Here is a 16,619-nt window from a genome sequence, read left to right on the forward strand (position 1 = left end):
TGTAAAAATGATGAGGGGACAGGATAAAATTGTTTCCCTTGGTGAGAATTCTAGAACCAGGGGACATAGATTCAAGAGTTGATGGAGAAGGAAGGAGACATGAGGAAGAACTTTTTTACGCAGAGGGGAGTGGAATTCGCTGCACGAGTTGGTGGTGAAGGCAGAGACCCTAAACTCTTTTGAAAAGTATAGGGCAGCACGGTGGCGCAATGGATCAGTCCTGCTGCCTCACGGAGCCGAGGTCCCAGGTTCGATCCCGGCTGGGTCACTGTCCGTGTGGAGTTTGCACATTCTCCCCGTGTTTGCGTGGGTTTCGTTCCCACAACCCAAAGTTGTGCAGGCTAGGTGGATTCGCCACGCTAAATTGCCCCTGAATAATTGCCCCTTAATTGGAAAAAATGAATTGGGTACTCTAAATTTATTTTTAAAAAAGTACCTGGATCTGTACCTCAAATGATGTAGGTTACAGGGTTATGGACTGGGTGCAGGAAGGTGGGTTTAGAAAGGGCACCTGGGTGTCCTGGGCCTGGCATGGAGAAGATGGGTCGAATGGCCTCCTTCTGTGCTGTAACTTTTCTGTGGTTCCACAGAATAATGCCTAGAATTGGACACCGGTAAAGCTGAATTAATCATTTATAAAGGTCTCAAGTGCTTCCGAGACCTGTGCAGGGGCAGTTCCATGGCTGCACTTTCTGGAAAGCACTTGAGGGGCAGCATGGTGTCACAGTGGTTAGCATTGCTGCCTCACGGCACCTAGGTCCCAGGTTCGATCCTGGCTCTGGGTCACTGTCCATGCGGAGTTTGCGCATTCTCCCCGTGTTTGCGTGGATTGGCCACGTTAAATTGCCCCTTAATTGGAAAAAATGAATTGGGTACTCTAAATTTAATAATAGGAAGCGCTTGAGAACAGGGAGGCAGACTCATAAAAAAACAACGGTTAGGAAACACCTGCTCCCCTGAGTTAATGGATCCCTGCCGAGGTATATTAACAAACAATCTGAATCTCCCTTTTGAAACTGCCTCAACCTGCCTATCAAAAAGCTTCTAGTAGGCAATGGAGAGTGAAACTGAATATAAACAATGGAGTTCAAACATTTCAGTCTTCTAGCCATACACAAAGACTTCTAGCTTTAAAAGGTAATGAAACTTACTGGAGGAAAACTATTTCAAAACTTGCCACCACTTTAAAGGGACATCGTTTACCTCACAGACCTTTAAACCTGGTATACTGAAAGACTTTTCAAAGGGTTTTGGGATGCAAATGAGAAAACTTTCACATTATATACTTCTGAGTCGCTGAGTGACTGTTTAAATGTTATGGAGGTGCAAGTGAGAACACTTTCACTTTATTATGATACAACTGAGTGACAGTTTAATGGGGTTAAAGGCTGAAGATGGGGAGAGCCGCCAAACGATCCCTATTCCAGGGAAGACCACCGGCCTGAGCCTCTCGAGCCCAGCACAAGCCCCCCCTGACCCCCACCTCCCATGAAGGACACCTGTCTGGCACCCTGGTGGCAATTGTTGGGAGGGTATGTACCACCTTGCCACCCCTGTACTGCCAAGTCCACGTTCCTCGAGACTTGCGGCAATTCACACCAGAGGGATTTTTGGCTGGGTGGGGGTTTGACTGGAGAATCCCAGCTGGAACGTGAATCGGGCACCTTGCCCATCAATAAGCTATTTCTATGGTCCCTAACACTGAGCCATATAATAACGCATTAGGATAGGTGACCAAAAGCTAACTCAAAGAGGTAGACTTTAAAGAGAACCTGATGGGACGAGGGATGCCAAGGGCAGGATTGTCCGATGGGATCGCTCAGTCCCGCGGACAGTGACACCCTTCCAAGTTTCCCCAGCGTGCCAAGAACCGGAATCGTTGTTCACGGCGACGGAACTGAAGATCCTGTCGCGGCCAAACACACTGCGGGGGGGAGGATGGGTGGGAGGGGAGGGAATCCTGCCCAAAGAGGAAGTTCTGGAACTTGGTGCCCAGACAGCTGAAAGTCCGCCGATGATGGAGCAATGATAATAGAAATGTGTATGAAGGAAGACCTCTGGTGCATTGGGTAGCGTTGCTGCCTCCGAGACAAACGTTCCAGGTTCAAGTCCCACTCCAGGACTTGTTGCCCACAGAAAGAACATTTGTAATGCAGCCAAACTGGCTGCCGATTAATCTGCTTTTGTTTCCGCCATTCCCACCTCGGGCAGCGATGGGACAAATTCCCGGTCAACCATGCTTGAGGTGGAGTGGGGCGCCCCAGGCTAGAATTGCTCTCTGAACAGAGAAGAGGTCCCTATGGTCCCTGATGGAACATGGCTAATGATGGAAGGAAGAGACCAGAATTGGAGGTGTGCGGAGCATTGACCGGCTCATTTGTTGAACGTTGCCACCTGAGAGGAGCTTAAGGTGCTCCTTGCTTCAATTATCACTCCCTCCCCGCCCCCCCCTACCTCACCCACCCATCCCACACTCATGTAACCCTACAGCACCAACACTGACACACTGACAGCAACCCAGCAGGAGGTCTGACTCTGAATCCATCTGCAGGGCATGCAGCTGCACCCAGGCAAAATGATGCATGGCGCAGCGTTCACTGGCAAAACCTCTTGTCGACTGAGCAAGCTGGGCACCAATGCACACGTTGCCCAGGAAGAGATTCGCCCATGCTCACTGTCACTCTCTGCATGGCTTACTTTACGTGTGGTCCTGCACCGTGCCAAGACGGAAAATCGCGACCGTGCAGAAATCAATCGGGACGTTCCACTTTCCCATTTCCCCCGAGTCGCTCAAATTTCTCCCTCAATTGTGCCTCCTCCTTCCCCTGAGCATTAGGCCTTTTCTCGCGTCAGCAAAATCATTCCGGATGGTATTAACAGAACGCCAGGGAGTAATCCTCTCTCTTATGTCCGTGCATTCATTTAAAGTAGAAATAAATAGAACCCGTATAACCTTTGACCCCCTTCGCCCCAAGTGCTATATCTAAATGCTTCTTGAGAACATACAATGTTTTGGCCGCGACTGCTTTTGGTGGTAGAGAATTCCACACGCCGCACTCTGGGTGAAGACATTTCTCCTTATTCAGTGCTAAATGGATTACCCACAGACTGTGATCCCTGGTTCTGGACTGCCCCACCATCAGGAACATTCTTCCTGCATCTACCTTGTGTCGTCCCATGAGAATTTTATAAGTTTCTATGAGATCCCCCGTCATTCTTCTGATCTCCAGCGAACATAATCCTAACCAACTCAATCTGCCCTCATATGTCAGTCCGGTAAATCTTTGGTGCACTCCCTCTTCAGCAAGAGCACCTCAGGTAAGGAGGCCAAAACTGCCCACAATATTCCAGATGTGGTCTCACCAAGGCCCTGTATAATTGCAGCAAGACATCCCTGCTCCAAATCCTCTTGCTGTGAAGGCCAACATACCATTTGCCTTCTTCACTACCCCTGCACCTGGAAGCTCACTTCCAGCGACTGGTGTACAAGGACACCCAGGTCTCATTGTACATTCCCCTCTCTCAATCTAAAGCCATTCAGATAATAATCTGCCTTCCTGTTTTTTGCTAACAACTGGGAAAAGCTCACATTTATCCACATTATACTGCATCTGCCATTCCTTTGCCCACTCACTCAACTTGTCCGATCACACTGGAGGATCTCTGTATCCTCACAGCTCATGCTCCCATCCAGCTTTGTGCCATCTGCAAATTTGCAGATGTTACATTTGTTCCCTCATCTAAATCATTAATACCTATTGTGAACAGCTTGGGTCCGAGCACACGATCCCTGGGGTACCCCACGAGTCATGCCTGCCATATGGAAAAAGACCCGTTTATTCCTGCTCTTTATTCCTGTCTGCCTAAGAGTTTTCTATCCATCTCAATATACTGCCCCTGATTCCATGCACTTTAATTTTACACACTAATCTTGTATGTGTGATCACGTCATTTGTTTTGATAATTATCTTTGATGGATATGTATTTGTCCAGGACACTGCAGAGAATGCCCTTGCTCCTCAAATAATGGCACCTGCGAGGGGAGATGGTGCTCAGCTCAATGCTCTAAGTGAAAGCTTGCACCTCTGACAATGCAGCACTTACTCAATAAGGCATATAAGTCTCAGTTTTGATTTTATGCAAGTATCTGCAGCGGAATTCAATGGTCCCCGGATTGGTGGGTTTGTAGCTGAGGTGGGCTTGTAAAATACCCACCAACTACTGACCTTTCTCACATTTTATGGGTGAGGGGATGGAAGTGACCTATCAAAGCCCTTACGTCTGTTGTCTTGCCCCATCTGGTATTCAACCCATGACAGGCCTGACGAGCTTCATCAATATCCCAGACTTACCTTCAGTCCAACCTCCCTTTGTTCCCCTTCTTTAAGAACTAGCTGTACTCTCAGCAATCGCCACCACTTCAATCTGGTGCTGCAAGGCTACAGAGCTACCACATTGGTTGGAAGCTCTCTAAGGCCTGACTTGCACTCCAGGTGGAGCTGGATGCCTTACCCTGAATCAGTTCATGCCCCGTCAATTGTTAAAGGCTGAGGAGCAGTTGGTACTGGCAGGGAGCAGGGGGGGGGGGGGGGGGAGGGGGGGGGGGGGGGGGGGGGGGGGTGGGGGGGGGGGGAGGGGTGGTGGGGGGGAGGGTGTTTCCCCATCAACTCATTGGGTAACGAGCCAAGAAACCTGTTATCCAAAATATCCTGCCCTTGGAGGGGAACTTGAGCTTTTGACTAAGAGCCAGCCACTGAGCAAAGGCAAAAATAAATTATACTTATATAGAACCTTTCACATCCTTAAGAATTCGCAAGTTGCTTCATTGGCGAAGAATTGCTTTTGAATGTAGTCCATTGTTGGTTCGTATATCAACTAATTTGTGCTCTCTGCCCAGTGTTCCAAACTGGATTGTCAGCAGGTTGTGATGAAGTAAGGTGAGAGGACTCTTCCATGGAGATTCAGCACAGTGGGTGTCACCAAAGAGTTTTGAGCAGCTCAAGAAATGGGCTCATCACCGCCCTCTCTGGGGCATTAGGGTTGGGCAAGAAATGCTGGCCAATCCACTGGTGCCCATATTGTCACTGGTCTAGTAACCCAGAGTAATGCTCTGGGGATCCAGATTCGATTCCCGCCACTGCAGTTGGTGAAATTTGAATTCAAGTAAAAATCTGGAATTAAAAGTCTAACGGTGACCATGAACCCATTGTCGAATGTGGTTAAAAAAAACAAACAACTGGTTCACCAATGTCCTTTCGGGAAGGAAATCTGCCGTCCTTACCTGGTCTGGCCTACATGTGACACCAGGCAGTCAGCAATGCGGTTGTCTCTTAACTGCCCGTCTCAAGGGCAATTAGGGATGGGCAATAAATGCTGGCCCAGCCTGCGATGCCCATGATCAAATTAAAAAAAGGACTATTTGGCCCGAATGTCCAGTGGCAGGGCTGTAACTTTGTAATCCTCAGTAAAGCCACGTTACGCCAACGTGCAAAGGGCTTTCTTTGAGGGATAAATCTTGGCCACGGCCCTGAGCGGACAGACATGTTTTCATCTGAAGAGTGCCTTTGGAGGTTTTAGCTGCAGTTGGGGCTGAGAGTTTAATTTTTTTTATTCTTAGCGGCACAGTCTCTGCTAAAGCAGCACTCGCTCGACGCCGCGTGAAAGTTCAATCTGAATTATACGTTAGAACCCACAACCTTCTGACCCAGAGGAAGAGCGTCCCCACTGAGCACGAATGACAGTGAATAATAGCTGCTTCAAATGGGTTTAAATGGTAGGAAAGAGGGAATGTTCCATGAATGTTTCAATCAGTCATCTGCTGATAACAGAAACAGTCATTTTAAACTTCCTTCTCATCACCTCCCCTATATTTAAGTGTTAATCCTGGTGTAAGTGCAGATTTACTGATATTATGTATCTTTAAATCATAGTAATTTCACCACGGTTACTATTTGTAATCATTTATACTCATATTCCGATTGCTACTATTAGGCAGCAATTGCTATGTAATTATTTTCAGTGACAAAGCGAGCGGATTGTGTTTGTAACCAAATTTTGTTTTGACCTCAGTGCTGAATTACACTTTCGCTCGGAGCTGCTGTTGTGAGGGAACTTGCCCTGGGGATCCACCTCACAACGTTTGAGGGCTTTGAGCCAAATATATCTTCTTCTTTGGAGTGAGTGCTGTCTGGACCTGGGGAAGGACTGCTGCTGACAATCTGCACTGTTGCCTTTGTTTCTTTCCGAGCTCGCAACAAGCTTCCCTACTTTCTGTCACTCTTCTCGGCTTCACCGGCTGTGAGCGCGAACGTTACTGTCTCTCTGGCTCTTTGTTTCGATCAGTTCATCTGTCTGTCTGAAGGCTACATTTTCCCAGCCCATTAGGATTGAACAGAGAACATAGAATATACAGTGCAGAAGGAGGCCATTCGGACCATCGAGTCTGCACCGACCCACTTAAGCCCTCACTCCCACTCTATTCCCGTAACCGAATAACCCCTCCTCACCTTTTCTGGACACTAAGGGCAATTTATCATGGCCAATCCACCTAACCTGCACATCTTTGGATTGTGGGAGGAAACCCACGCAAACATGGGGAGAATGTGCAGACTTTAACCCAGTGGGGAATCGAACCTGGGACCCTGGCGCCGTGAAGCCACAGTGCAATCCACTTGTGCTACCGTGCTGCCCAGATTGGTCTGCTCCTTGTGGCCATCCCAGCTATTGAGCGTCCCTCATCCAGGAGCTGCAGCCTCATGGTGGCCAGCCCTCTGAGTGGGGGTCACTACCCTCTAAGTGGTGACCACGATGGTGGCCTGTTAATTGGGTGCTCCAGGGTCCCATTATCTGCTCCTGCTTCCTGCCTTGCCAGCGCGGTCAACAGCGGAAAAATGCAGCTCCATGCCATCTCTCCAAATTTCTGGTTCCCTGCATTAGAATCATAGAATCACTGCCTCTTCAGTGTAGAAGGAGTATATTCGACCCATCGGGTCTGCACCGGCCCTTCACAAATCGCCCCACTTAAGCTCACACCTCCACCCCATCCCCATAACCCAGTAATCCCACTTAACCTTTTTGGACACTAAGGGCAATTGATCATGGCCAATCCACCTAACCTGCACATGTTTGGACTGTGAGAGGAAACCGGAGCACCCGGAGGAAAACCCACGCAGGCACGGGGAGAAGATGCAGACGCCTCACAGAAAGTGACCCAAGTCAGGAATTGAACCTGAGACCTGGAGCTGTGAAGCAACAGTTGCTAACCACTGTGCTGCCGTGCTACACCCTAGAGTCTCCATCTGCTTGTCAGTCTCCTGTCTTTGTCTTTCAGTCTGTCAGTCTCAATCTCTCCAACTCTGGCTCCGTGTCTCAGTCTGTTTGTCTCCTGTCTCAATCTCTCAGTCTGTCAGTCTTTGCTTCAGCATCACGGTAGCATGGTGGTTAGCATCAATGCTTCACAGCTCCAGGGTCCCAGGTTCGATTCCCGGCTGGGTCACTGTCTGTGTGGAGTCTGCACGTCCTCCCCGTGTGTGCGTGGGTTTCCTCCGGGTGCTCCGGTTTCCTCCCACAGTCCAAAGATGTGCGGGTTAGGTGGATTGGCCATGCTAAATTGCCCGTAGTGTAAAGTTAATGGGGGGATTGTTGGGTTATGGGTATACGGGTTACGTGGGTTTAAGTGGGGTGATCATTGTTCGGCACAACATCGAGGGCCGAAGGGCCTGTTCTGTGCTGTACTGTTCTATGTTCTATGTTCTATCTCCGTCTCTCTGTCTCTGTGTCTCAGTCTTTCCATCTCTATGTCTCTCTGTCTCCGTCTCTCTGTTTCTGTGGCTCTCCGTCTCTCTGTCTCTGTGTCTCAGTCTTTCCATCTCTACGTCTCTCTGTCTCCGTCTCTCTGTTTCTGTGGCTCTCTGTCTCTGTGTCTCAGTCTCTCTGTCTATCTGGCTTTCTGCGAGTGAAGTAGCTACAGTGTTATTTTCTGCATTTGATCTCAGTTAACATCGCAATCAGATCATGGAAAAACAACCAATGGGGCAGGTTATTAAAAAGCAATAATAATTTAAAAATTCAAAGCACATTTTTAGCATTTACAATGAACCATAATTATGTTGCTTCGGTCTCTTTGAAAAGTATTTAACACAGGTCAGTTTGAGGAGCATCATTCCAATGAATCGTAACTTTGCCAAAGAGTGAGGTTTCCCAATGTAGCAATATTGATTTCAACGTCAATGACGTTAACCGGATTGTCAAGATTTTCCCTCCAGATAGCAGAACGTTCCACAAATTAATTGGTTTGTATGAAAGATGTGTTATTTTTTGTTTAGATTGAATTGTTGAGTGAATGATTACACAGGAGAAGGATTTGTCAGCAGGGTACTTTGTAACGGCAGAAATTGTGATCACAGCAGCATTAACATGCTGACAATCTAGCTAATTCTCCTTTTCCCATTTGAGAAAAAAACCTGGGTGAAATCTCAGAGTTCAGCCTGCCAGAGGGCTGATTTTCAATTGGCGCCCGCGTGTAAAATTGGGGGCGCAGGTCTGGGGGCGCAGGTCGGGCGCCCGCTCAGAAAAATCAACCGGTTTCCCTCTCCCGGTTCCCGCAGATTCCCCAGCACTGCCTCTTTACAACAACGGTTCGCCCTGGGCAAACATAGCCCCTTTCAAATGGTGCCACTCAGTTTCCTTGGCGCAACATTACATTTTATGTACCCTGGGGCCAGATGTTACAGGTGGGCGATTTTTTGGTTGGGGCAGGCATGCAAAATATGTTCGGTGGGGGGGGGGGGGACACTAGCCCACTGTCTTCCTGGTCACCTCCACTTGCTCCCTTAACATGGAGGGATGGGTAGTGAATCTAAGAGGCTTCCCATCCTGAGGCCCATTCAGAGACCCTATGAGGCCGATTATTGATCACTTAAGGGCCTCAATCCACCTCCACCTCCATAAAACGATGGGCAGTGGCAGACAGGCAAGAGGAAGAACTCTTTTTCGAACAGAATCAGTAAAAAGGCGGGCAGGAAGGGGGTACGTTCTTCGAGAGTGCATTGAGGCCACCCCCACCCATCACCCCAGATGTTATGACACCTATCAGTCGTGGATTTTGGCTAACAATATGTCCACCTTGTGTTGGAAAAACGTACGTTAATTGGGCAAAGACCAACACCAGAGGTTCACGTATACATCTTCAGGTGGCTTGTTCAACTGCCAATCCTCCCTTCGGAGAAAATAAATATATCTATTAATCATTTTCAGCGTACTGCTGGGACCATAATTCTATTTGTAAACTGCAGAACATCATGTAAGAAGGGCTCAGGAGCGATTTGCAGTAAGTATGTCTCTCTCTTTTTGACAAGGCATTACAATGGATTATGAAGTGACATGAAAAGGACTTTGGATATTAGTCAGAAGCCTTCCATTACTGGAAGAAACAGATGCTTTAAGCTACTTACGGATTGGAAGAGTCTGAAAGGCTGCCATCTGGCTGTGCTCTCCTTGGCCTTTACCATTTACCGCTTGCCACTCTGAATTGGTAGGTTGAGTTTGGCTTCAGGTTGGCAAGGACGACATTAGCTATAAACAGAGAGAGGAAGGAGAAAATTAATACGGGAATACTGTTCTGCCTCCAGAAATATCTCACCACATTTCTTTAACCAGTTGCCCTCCCAGAGGCCCACACAATAGCTTTCCAATTTAGCCTTCGTTAATCTTCTGGAGACATGGGCATCATTGGCACAGCCACGTTTATTGCCCAACCCCTAACTGGCCTTCTTCTTGTAACCATGCGTGAAGCATCAACCATATTGGTGTGTGACTGGCATATATACAGGTTCAGACGGGCTGAGGACAGCTGGGGTGGGATTCTGTGATCATGAGGCGAAGTGTTGACACCGTCAGAAACTACGTCGCATTTCTCGACGGCATCAACACGGCCTGAGGATCAGCAATTCTGGCACCTACAGGGGGGCCAGCACGGCACTGGAGTGACCACACCGCTCCAGCTGCTGATCCTGTCATGAACTGGGCGCCGCGGGATCCGCGCATGCGCAGTGGCACCGGCGCCAATGCGCGCATTCGCAGTGGCTTCCTTCAACGCGCCGGCCCCAACGCAACATGGCGCAGGACTACTGGGGCCGGCGCAGAAGAAAGGAGGCCGCCAGCCAGAGAGGCCAGCCCACCAATCGGTCGGCTCCGATCGCGGGCCAGGCCACATCGGAGCCCCCCCGGGGCCGGACCCCTCCCTCCCCCCCCTCACAGGCCACACCCTGACCCTTCCACACCGAGTTCGCTCCGGTTGAGAGCAGGTGTGGATGGCGCCGGCGGGACTCGGCGTTTTTACGACGGCCGCTCGACCTATCCTGAGCTGAGAATAGGTGGGCCGGCCACGTAGAGCGGCCCCCGACTGGCGCCAACCATGCCGGCACCAATGGCGCAGATTCTCCGCTCTGCGGAAAATCGCGCGCCGGCACCAAGGCGGCGTGGCACGATTTGCGCCGGTTGTGGGGATTCTCCGGGCCCGGCCCCAGGCTGAGAGAAGCCTGCCCCTGGTTTCCTTTCCTAATTCACATTCAGTCAACTAGTTTCGTGTTTTACAACAGTCTGAAAATTTCACAGATATTTCTACCGATGCCAGCCTCAGGCTTTTTAAAACTGAAGTCAACTTCTCAAACAGCCATGAGAGGATTTGGACCCTATGATCATTGGATTATTAACCAAGGTTGTTGGATTACTTGGTGGACTTAATTAGCACTATATTAGCACACAAGGGGTGCGGCCTAACGGAAATGTTTCTAAGTGGCATTTCACACGGGTTTTGCTGGGAGGTGCCTGCCGGCTCTGATGGCACGTTCCCCACCGCTATCTAACCACACTTAGTCACTTTTCCGGGCCCTGGGGAGTTTCTTTCAGGGCTAGCCCACACTTAGAATATTTTTCATCACTCGCTGACCAGACCGGGTCCTCAGAGGGCTGTCCCGATCTCTAAGTGAACTTGTGGGTCCCCCACACTCCCCACCAGGGCAATGTCGCCTCCCACACACACATGGGCATTAGTTCACCTCTCCCCAAGTGATGACAACCCCTCTATGGGGTCACTGAGGGCTATCCCTTTCAGGCCTTCCCACACCACCGTTTGGGCTCCCTCCCCTCCAGGAGCCCCACTCTTCCACTGCTCCCCAAACCTTCCAGAGGGTCCCTTCATACCCGCTCTGCACCGCATACCCCTCCTTTCGTGGGTATGCCCACATGTTCAAGGAGTAATTGTAAGAGAGAAACCCCAATATTTCATTTTAATTTTGTGAGACTGTGAGGAAAGGATACCTCCCTCCAGGAGTGAATTCACGCAAAATATATGAAAACAAACTTTATTTCTACATAGTATTAAAATATCTTTAACATCACACAAGGAAACAGCTTACAATTACTCCTTAAACAATGCGAATCAATACAGTAAGACAATACTGCTATCTTTTCTTTCCCACTCAAACAATAAAACCAGGTGGTATAGTAGTTTAGCACTGTGGCTTCACAGCACCAGGGTCCCAGGTTCGATTCCCTGCCTAGGTCACTGTCTGCACGTTCTCCCCCGTGTCTGCGTGGGTTTCCTCTGGGTTTTCTGGTTCCTCCACAAGTCCCGAAAGACATGCGTGTTAGGTGAATTGAATATTCTGAATTCTTCCTCTGTGTACCCGAACGGGCACCGGAATGCGGCGACTAGGGGCTTTTCACAGTAACTTCATTGCAGTGTTAATGTAAGCCTACTTGTGACAATAAAGCTTTGAATTTTTTTAAAAATCTGACATCTCAATCCAACTTTTAAATACAGTTAGCACTCAGGAAAACCTGCTGTACAGAGCTGTCTCATGAGACTGTTTAAAGAGATAGACCTGAACCTTGTCAGAACAAGCAGACTTTTCAGATTTCTGCAGAAACCTCTCACCTTGCCTTCCAGCCACAAACTAAAACTCAAAACCTCAACACCTGATCCTTCAACCCTTGGCTCCTCCCATTGATACATCACCTTGCTCAGCCGAACACAATGTCTCTAATTAACTACTCTGCAGGAACCCTCTTAATATACACAAATATCCATTTGTCCAAACTTTTACGATGTTTTAATTGTACCTGTGGCTCCCAAAATGCCAATGCTGTCTTGCAAACCAGGATTTTTAAAACAGAGCAGTCGCACACAGCACCTAACCCAGGTTTTTACTCCTCACAGCACCAAATACATATAATACAATTAGATCTGAAATTCCGACATTCATCATAATCGGAAGATATTGAAGTTCCCTGCCTTTCTCCAGCCCCATCTTCAGCGGGCCAGGAAAGTTCAACCCTCTCTTGTCCAGTAGATTAATCCTTACTGACAGTAAAATAGCCTTGTTTTTCCTTCTCTGATCCTCTTTATAAATAATAAATAAAAATGTTTAAGGAAAGTGAACCAAGAACACAATGCTGATGTCTCTGTGATTTTTTCTCCCGGTTTTTTGCTCACTTGCAGTATCCTGGAGATTGATCCTCCATTCCTGGGACTACATGGACAATCCTGCTGTGTTGGCAACTAGCTATAATCTGGCTAGTGTGGATGAGTTGAGGTATGTTTTAAGGAATGTCTTTAAGGAAAAGTGGGAGACAGGGAGATAGACAGATTTATGGAGGAAATTCCAGAGCTCAGTGCTGACTAGATATGATGATTGATACACAAGATCCCAGAATTAGAAACAGAGACTGTGGATGCTTACAGGGTGTAAGTAGCTTATAGAGATTGGGAGGGGTCAGCACGTTAGCACAGTGGTTAGCACTGTTGCTCACAGCACCAGGGTTCCAGGTTCGATTCCCGGCTTGGGTCCCTGTCTGCGCGGAGTCTGCATGTTCTCACCGTGTCTGTGTGGGTTTCCTCCGGGTGCTCCGGTTTCCTCCCACAAGTCCTGAAAGATGTGCTGTTAGATAATTTGGACATTCTGAATTCTCCCTCTGGGTACCCAAACAGGGGCTGGAATGTGGTGACTCGGGGCTTTTCACAGTAACTTCATTGCGGTGTTAATGTAACAATATTTGTGACAATAAAGGTTATTTAACAAAAAAGGAAGGGCAGATTGGGCTTGGTGAATAAATTAATGCAAATACTTTTATATATACTCTGATGACTCTGGCGATTCTTTGATAATAATCGCACAAGACAATGTACAATAATTTATGCTATTCTGTAGATGCTAATCTCTAACCAGTCCCATGAAAGGCCTTGAGTTTGTAGTGTCTTCAACCATTGAATTTGGCCACAGATGAGGATTTAGTGAAACACAGATGAAGACAAAACATCCTGAAGTTGCAGTTTGTCATTTAGCACTTAGCCACAGGCTGCGCAGCTGGCAATTGTGAGCTTAGCTGATTCCTCCTTTCTTGCTCTCATATCCCTGTTAGAAATCCCACAAAAAAGGTTGAAGAACTGTAAACGTGGGAAAGATTCTCGGTCCTTCAAGAACAAAGAACTGTACAGCACAGGAAACAGGCCCTTCAGCCCTCCAAGCCTGCACCAATCATGATGCCTTTCTAAACTAAAACCCTTCTGCACTTCCGGAGTCAGCATCCCTCTATTCAGCACGGGCAGCACGGTAAGCACAAGTGATTAGCACTGTGGCTTCACAGCTCCAGGGTCCCAGGGTCGATTCCCGGCTTGGGTCACTGTCTGTGCGGAGTCTGCACGTTCTCCCCTGTCTGCGTGGGTTTCCTCCAGGTGCTCCGGTTTCCTCCCACAGTCCAAAGACTGCAGGTTAGATGGATTGGCCATGATAAATTTCCCTTTGTGAGCAAAACGGTTAGGAGGGGTTATTGGTTACGGGGATATGGGGGAAGTGAGGGATTAAGTGGGTTGGTGCAGACCTGATTGGCCGAATGGCCTCCTTCTGCAATGTTCTATGTATTCCATCCTATTCATGTATTCAATGGGTTGTCAATGGGCTCGAAGGCAGGTGGTCCACATAAAATCCAGCAGATGATATTCCTACTGCCTACTCAATCTACTTGAAGTGTAACAAGGGCTTGGGGTGGCCTCAAGTGACCGACTTGCACTTGGACCTATTTAAGTCCTTAATTGGCCCAATTAATAACCACTGCTGCTGCTGGTATTTTGAAGGGGCTGGTTTAGCTCACTGGGCTAAATCACTGGCTTTTCAAGCAGGCCAGCAGCACGGTTTGATTCCTGTACCAGCCTCCCCGGACAGGCGCCGGAAATGTGGCGACTAGGGGCTTTTCACAGTAACTTCTTTGAAGCCTACTCGTGACCAATAAGCGATTTTCATTTTCCCGTGGAGGAGGCCCATGCCATACAGGTAACCTGGGGGTGTTTTTCAATGGAACATTCCATTGATTAGTGGCTAGGAGGAGAGAATCCCGCCACCAGGGGAACAACGTGCTGCCGCAAATATGCGGCTGGGGACCAGAGAAAACCAGCCCCTGATCTGGAACGGAAAAGTAATTTTATATTTTGTGGAATATTGTAAATTTTTCCTGTAATGATTAAATACTATGGGCGGGATTTTCCGTATCTGTTTTCGGAGAGTTCCATTGGGGTGCGGGGTGGGGGGTGGTGGGGAGTCCTGCGGGGCTGGTGGGGGATGCTTTCATGTGACGTTCTTTCTTTTATTTATTTATTTTTTCAAACAGGCCTTCCATTGAAAACTGCAACCCATTCTAGCCCACCCTGCCAGCATGACGTCATCAGACACGCCCCTTCAGTTATTTTTTTCAGGGTCCAGCAATAAGGCAGGAAAATCCAGCAACGTAGTCGGCGGCAGGCCACACTCTGCTTTTCCCGCCCGAGCTGACACTTCAAAAACAATCAGAAAGCTCTGCCCTATCTTTTTACATTTGTTAAGGATTGCTCATACTTCTGCTTTTATTTTAACACGATGTTCATGTCTCAGTCGATTTTTCTCACTACAATTTTCTTCTCAGTGATTTGATGGAGTGTGCACCTCATTTCCTGCTTGGCTGTCTATGAGGATTCTTGAATGTGATTGACTAATTAGGCAGCTTGATGACATCACTGCATTTTGACATTTTCTCCATTAAAAAGCACTACAATCAACTGTACGTTGTGAGAGATAAAGTTCTTGCTCCAGCGAATGCTCGACCTCTCAAAGAGGTGAGCTGATATCGAGGTCAGCGGCGAGTGTCCTTGTTCAGAAACTGGCCGCAAAATCCAGGCCATTAAGGTCTTCACGAAATGAGTGACATCATGGGCTTCAGGAAATGTACAACCTTAAAATTGATAATGTGATACCCCATTGTTCATTCATTAAGTAATCACTTACGTTTATTTGCTTATATCTCGGATTTCACTTCACACACACTAAGCCATTTTGTATGTTCGCTCCCTTGCTTGCTGTAATGCAGGAGAGAGATTTCAATTGATACACGAGTGAAGTGTTACTTGAGGTGATGTCTGTTTATTTGTAATCTATCCCCAACTTTATTGCATTTGTGAGAAAACACACTGAGATAGCAGGATATAGAACATTGTAAAACAATGCGATATGCAGGCACTTTGGAGAAATAGAGGAGAGTCTCAAAGGAACAATGGGATCTAGTCAGCAGACACATTGAAGAGCAGGTTTAGAGTATGTGTGCAAAATATCAATTGGGTGCAGAGGACATAAACACCTCTAGATGCTTAGACGTGTGATCTGTGGAGGATGTACTCTGTGAAACATTATAATCTATGGAGGATAAAATATTGCGGATGCTGGAAAACTGATAATGATGCTTTGAAGAAGAGGACATGCAAACTCAAAATGTTATCCCTGTTCCTCCCTCCACAGACCTGTTGAGGATTTCCAGCATTGTCTATTTTTACATTATTAATCTATGTAGAATAGCTACAGTAGAATAACAGGACGTATAATGAATATAGACAGAGTGGAACAATATAAGGTATTGAGGAATACGCTTTGGAACAGTTGAATACCTGGGCTGGCACTGTGAGATTGCGAGAGTGCTGTGCTGTTGGAGGTGTTGGAGGGAAGCACGGTAGCACAAGTGGATAGCACTGTGGCTTCACAGCGCCAGGGTCCCAGTTTCGATTCCCCGCTGGGTCACTGACTGTGCGGAGTCTGCATGTTCTCCCCGTGTCTGCGTGGGTTTCCTCCGGGTACTACGGTTTCCTCCCACAGTCCAAAGATGTGCAGGTTAGGTGGATTGGCCATGATAAATTGCCCTTCATGACCAAAAAGGTTGGAGGGATTATTGGGTTACGGGGATAGGGTGGAACTGTGGGCTTAAGTGGGTCGGTGCAGACTCAATGGGCCGAATGTCCTCCTTCTGCACTGTATGTTCTATGTTGGCCGTAATTCTCTGGTTGTTGGAATTCTATACTCCTGCCGGCAGTCATCCCGCCTTCGCGTTTTCTGGCAGCGTGGGGTATCTTCAATGGGAAACGTCATTTACAGCAGCAGGTGCGGAGAACGCCGCCACCAGCGAACAGCACTGCAGAGTAACACACGGCTGAGGGACCAGAGAATCCAGCACAAAGTCTTTCAGTTGAACTGTTAAAATGAGAACCCACCTGTCCTCTCATGGGGAGGATGGAAAAGGAGAGAAGGTGATTTATCCTCTGTGAC

At 47.9% G+C, this 16,619-nt stretch overlaps 1 protein-coding gene across 1 annotated transcript in view; it reads right to left on the reverse strand.

Moving 5' to 3' along the window:
• Positions 1 to 9,451: 9,451 nt before the first annotated feature.
• Positions 9,452 to 16,619, reverse strand: part of ncam2 (neural cell adhesion molecule 2) — a 1,376,879-nt gene continuing 1,369,711 nt past the window's right edge. The window contains exon 13 of the mRNA XM_038801391.1: positions 9,452 to 9,573. Coding sequence (XP_038657319.1) covers positions 9,503 to 9,573 — 71 coding nt within the window. The 3' untranslated portion in view covers positions 9,452 to 9,502. The remainder of the gene's footprint in view (positions 9,574 to 16,619) is intronic.

This window comes from Scyliorhinus canicula, chromosome 7, assembly GCF_902713615.1.
Source record: "Scyliorhinus canicula chromosome 7, sScyCan1.1, whole genome shotgun sequence".
NCBI lineage: Eukaryota > Metazoa > Chordata > Chondrichthyes > Carcharhiniformes > Scyliorhinidae > Scyliorhinus > Scyliorhinus canicula.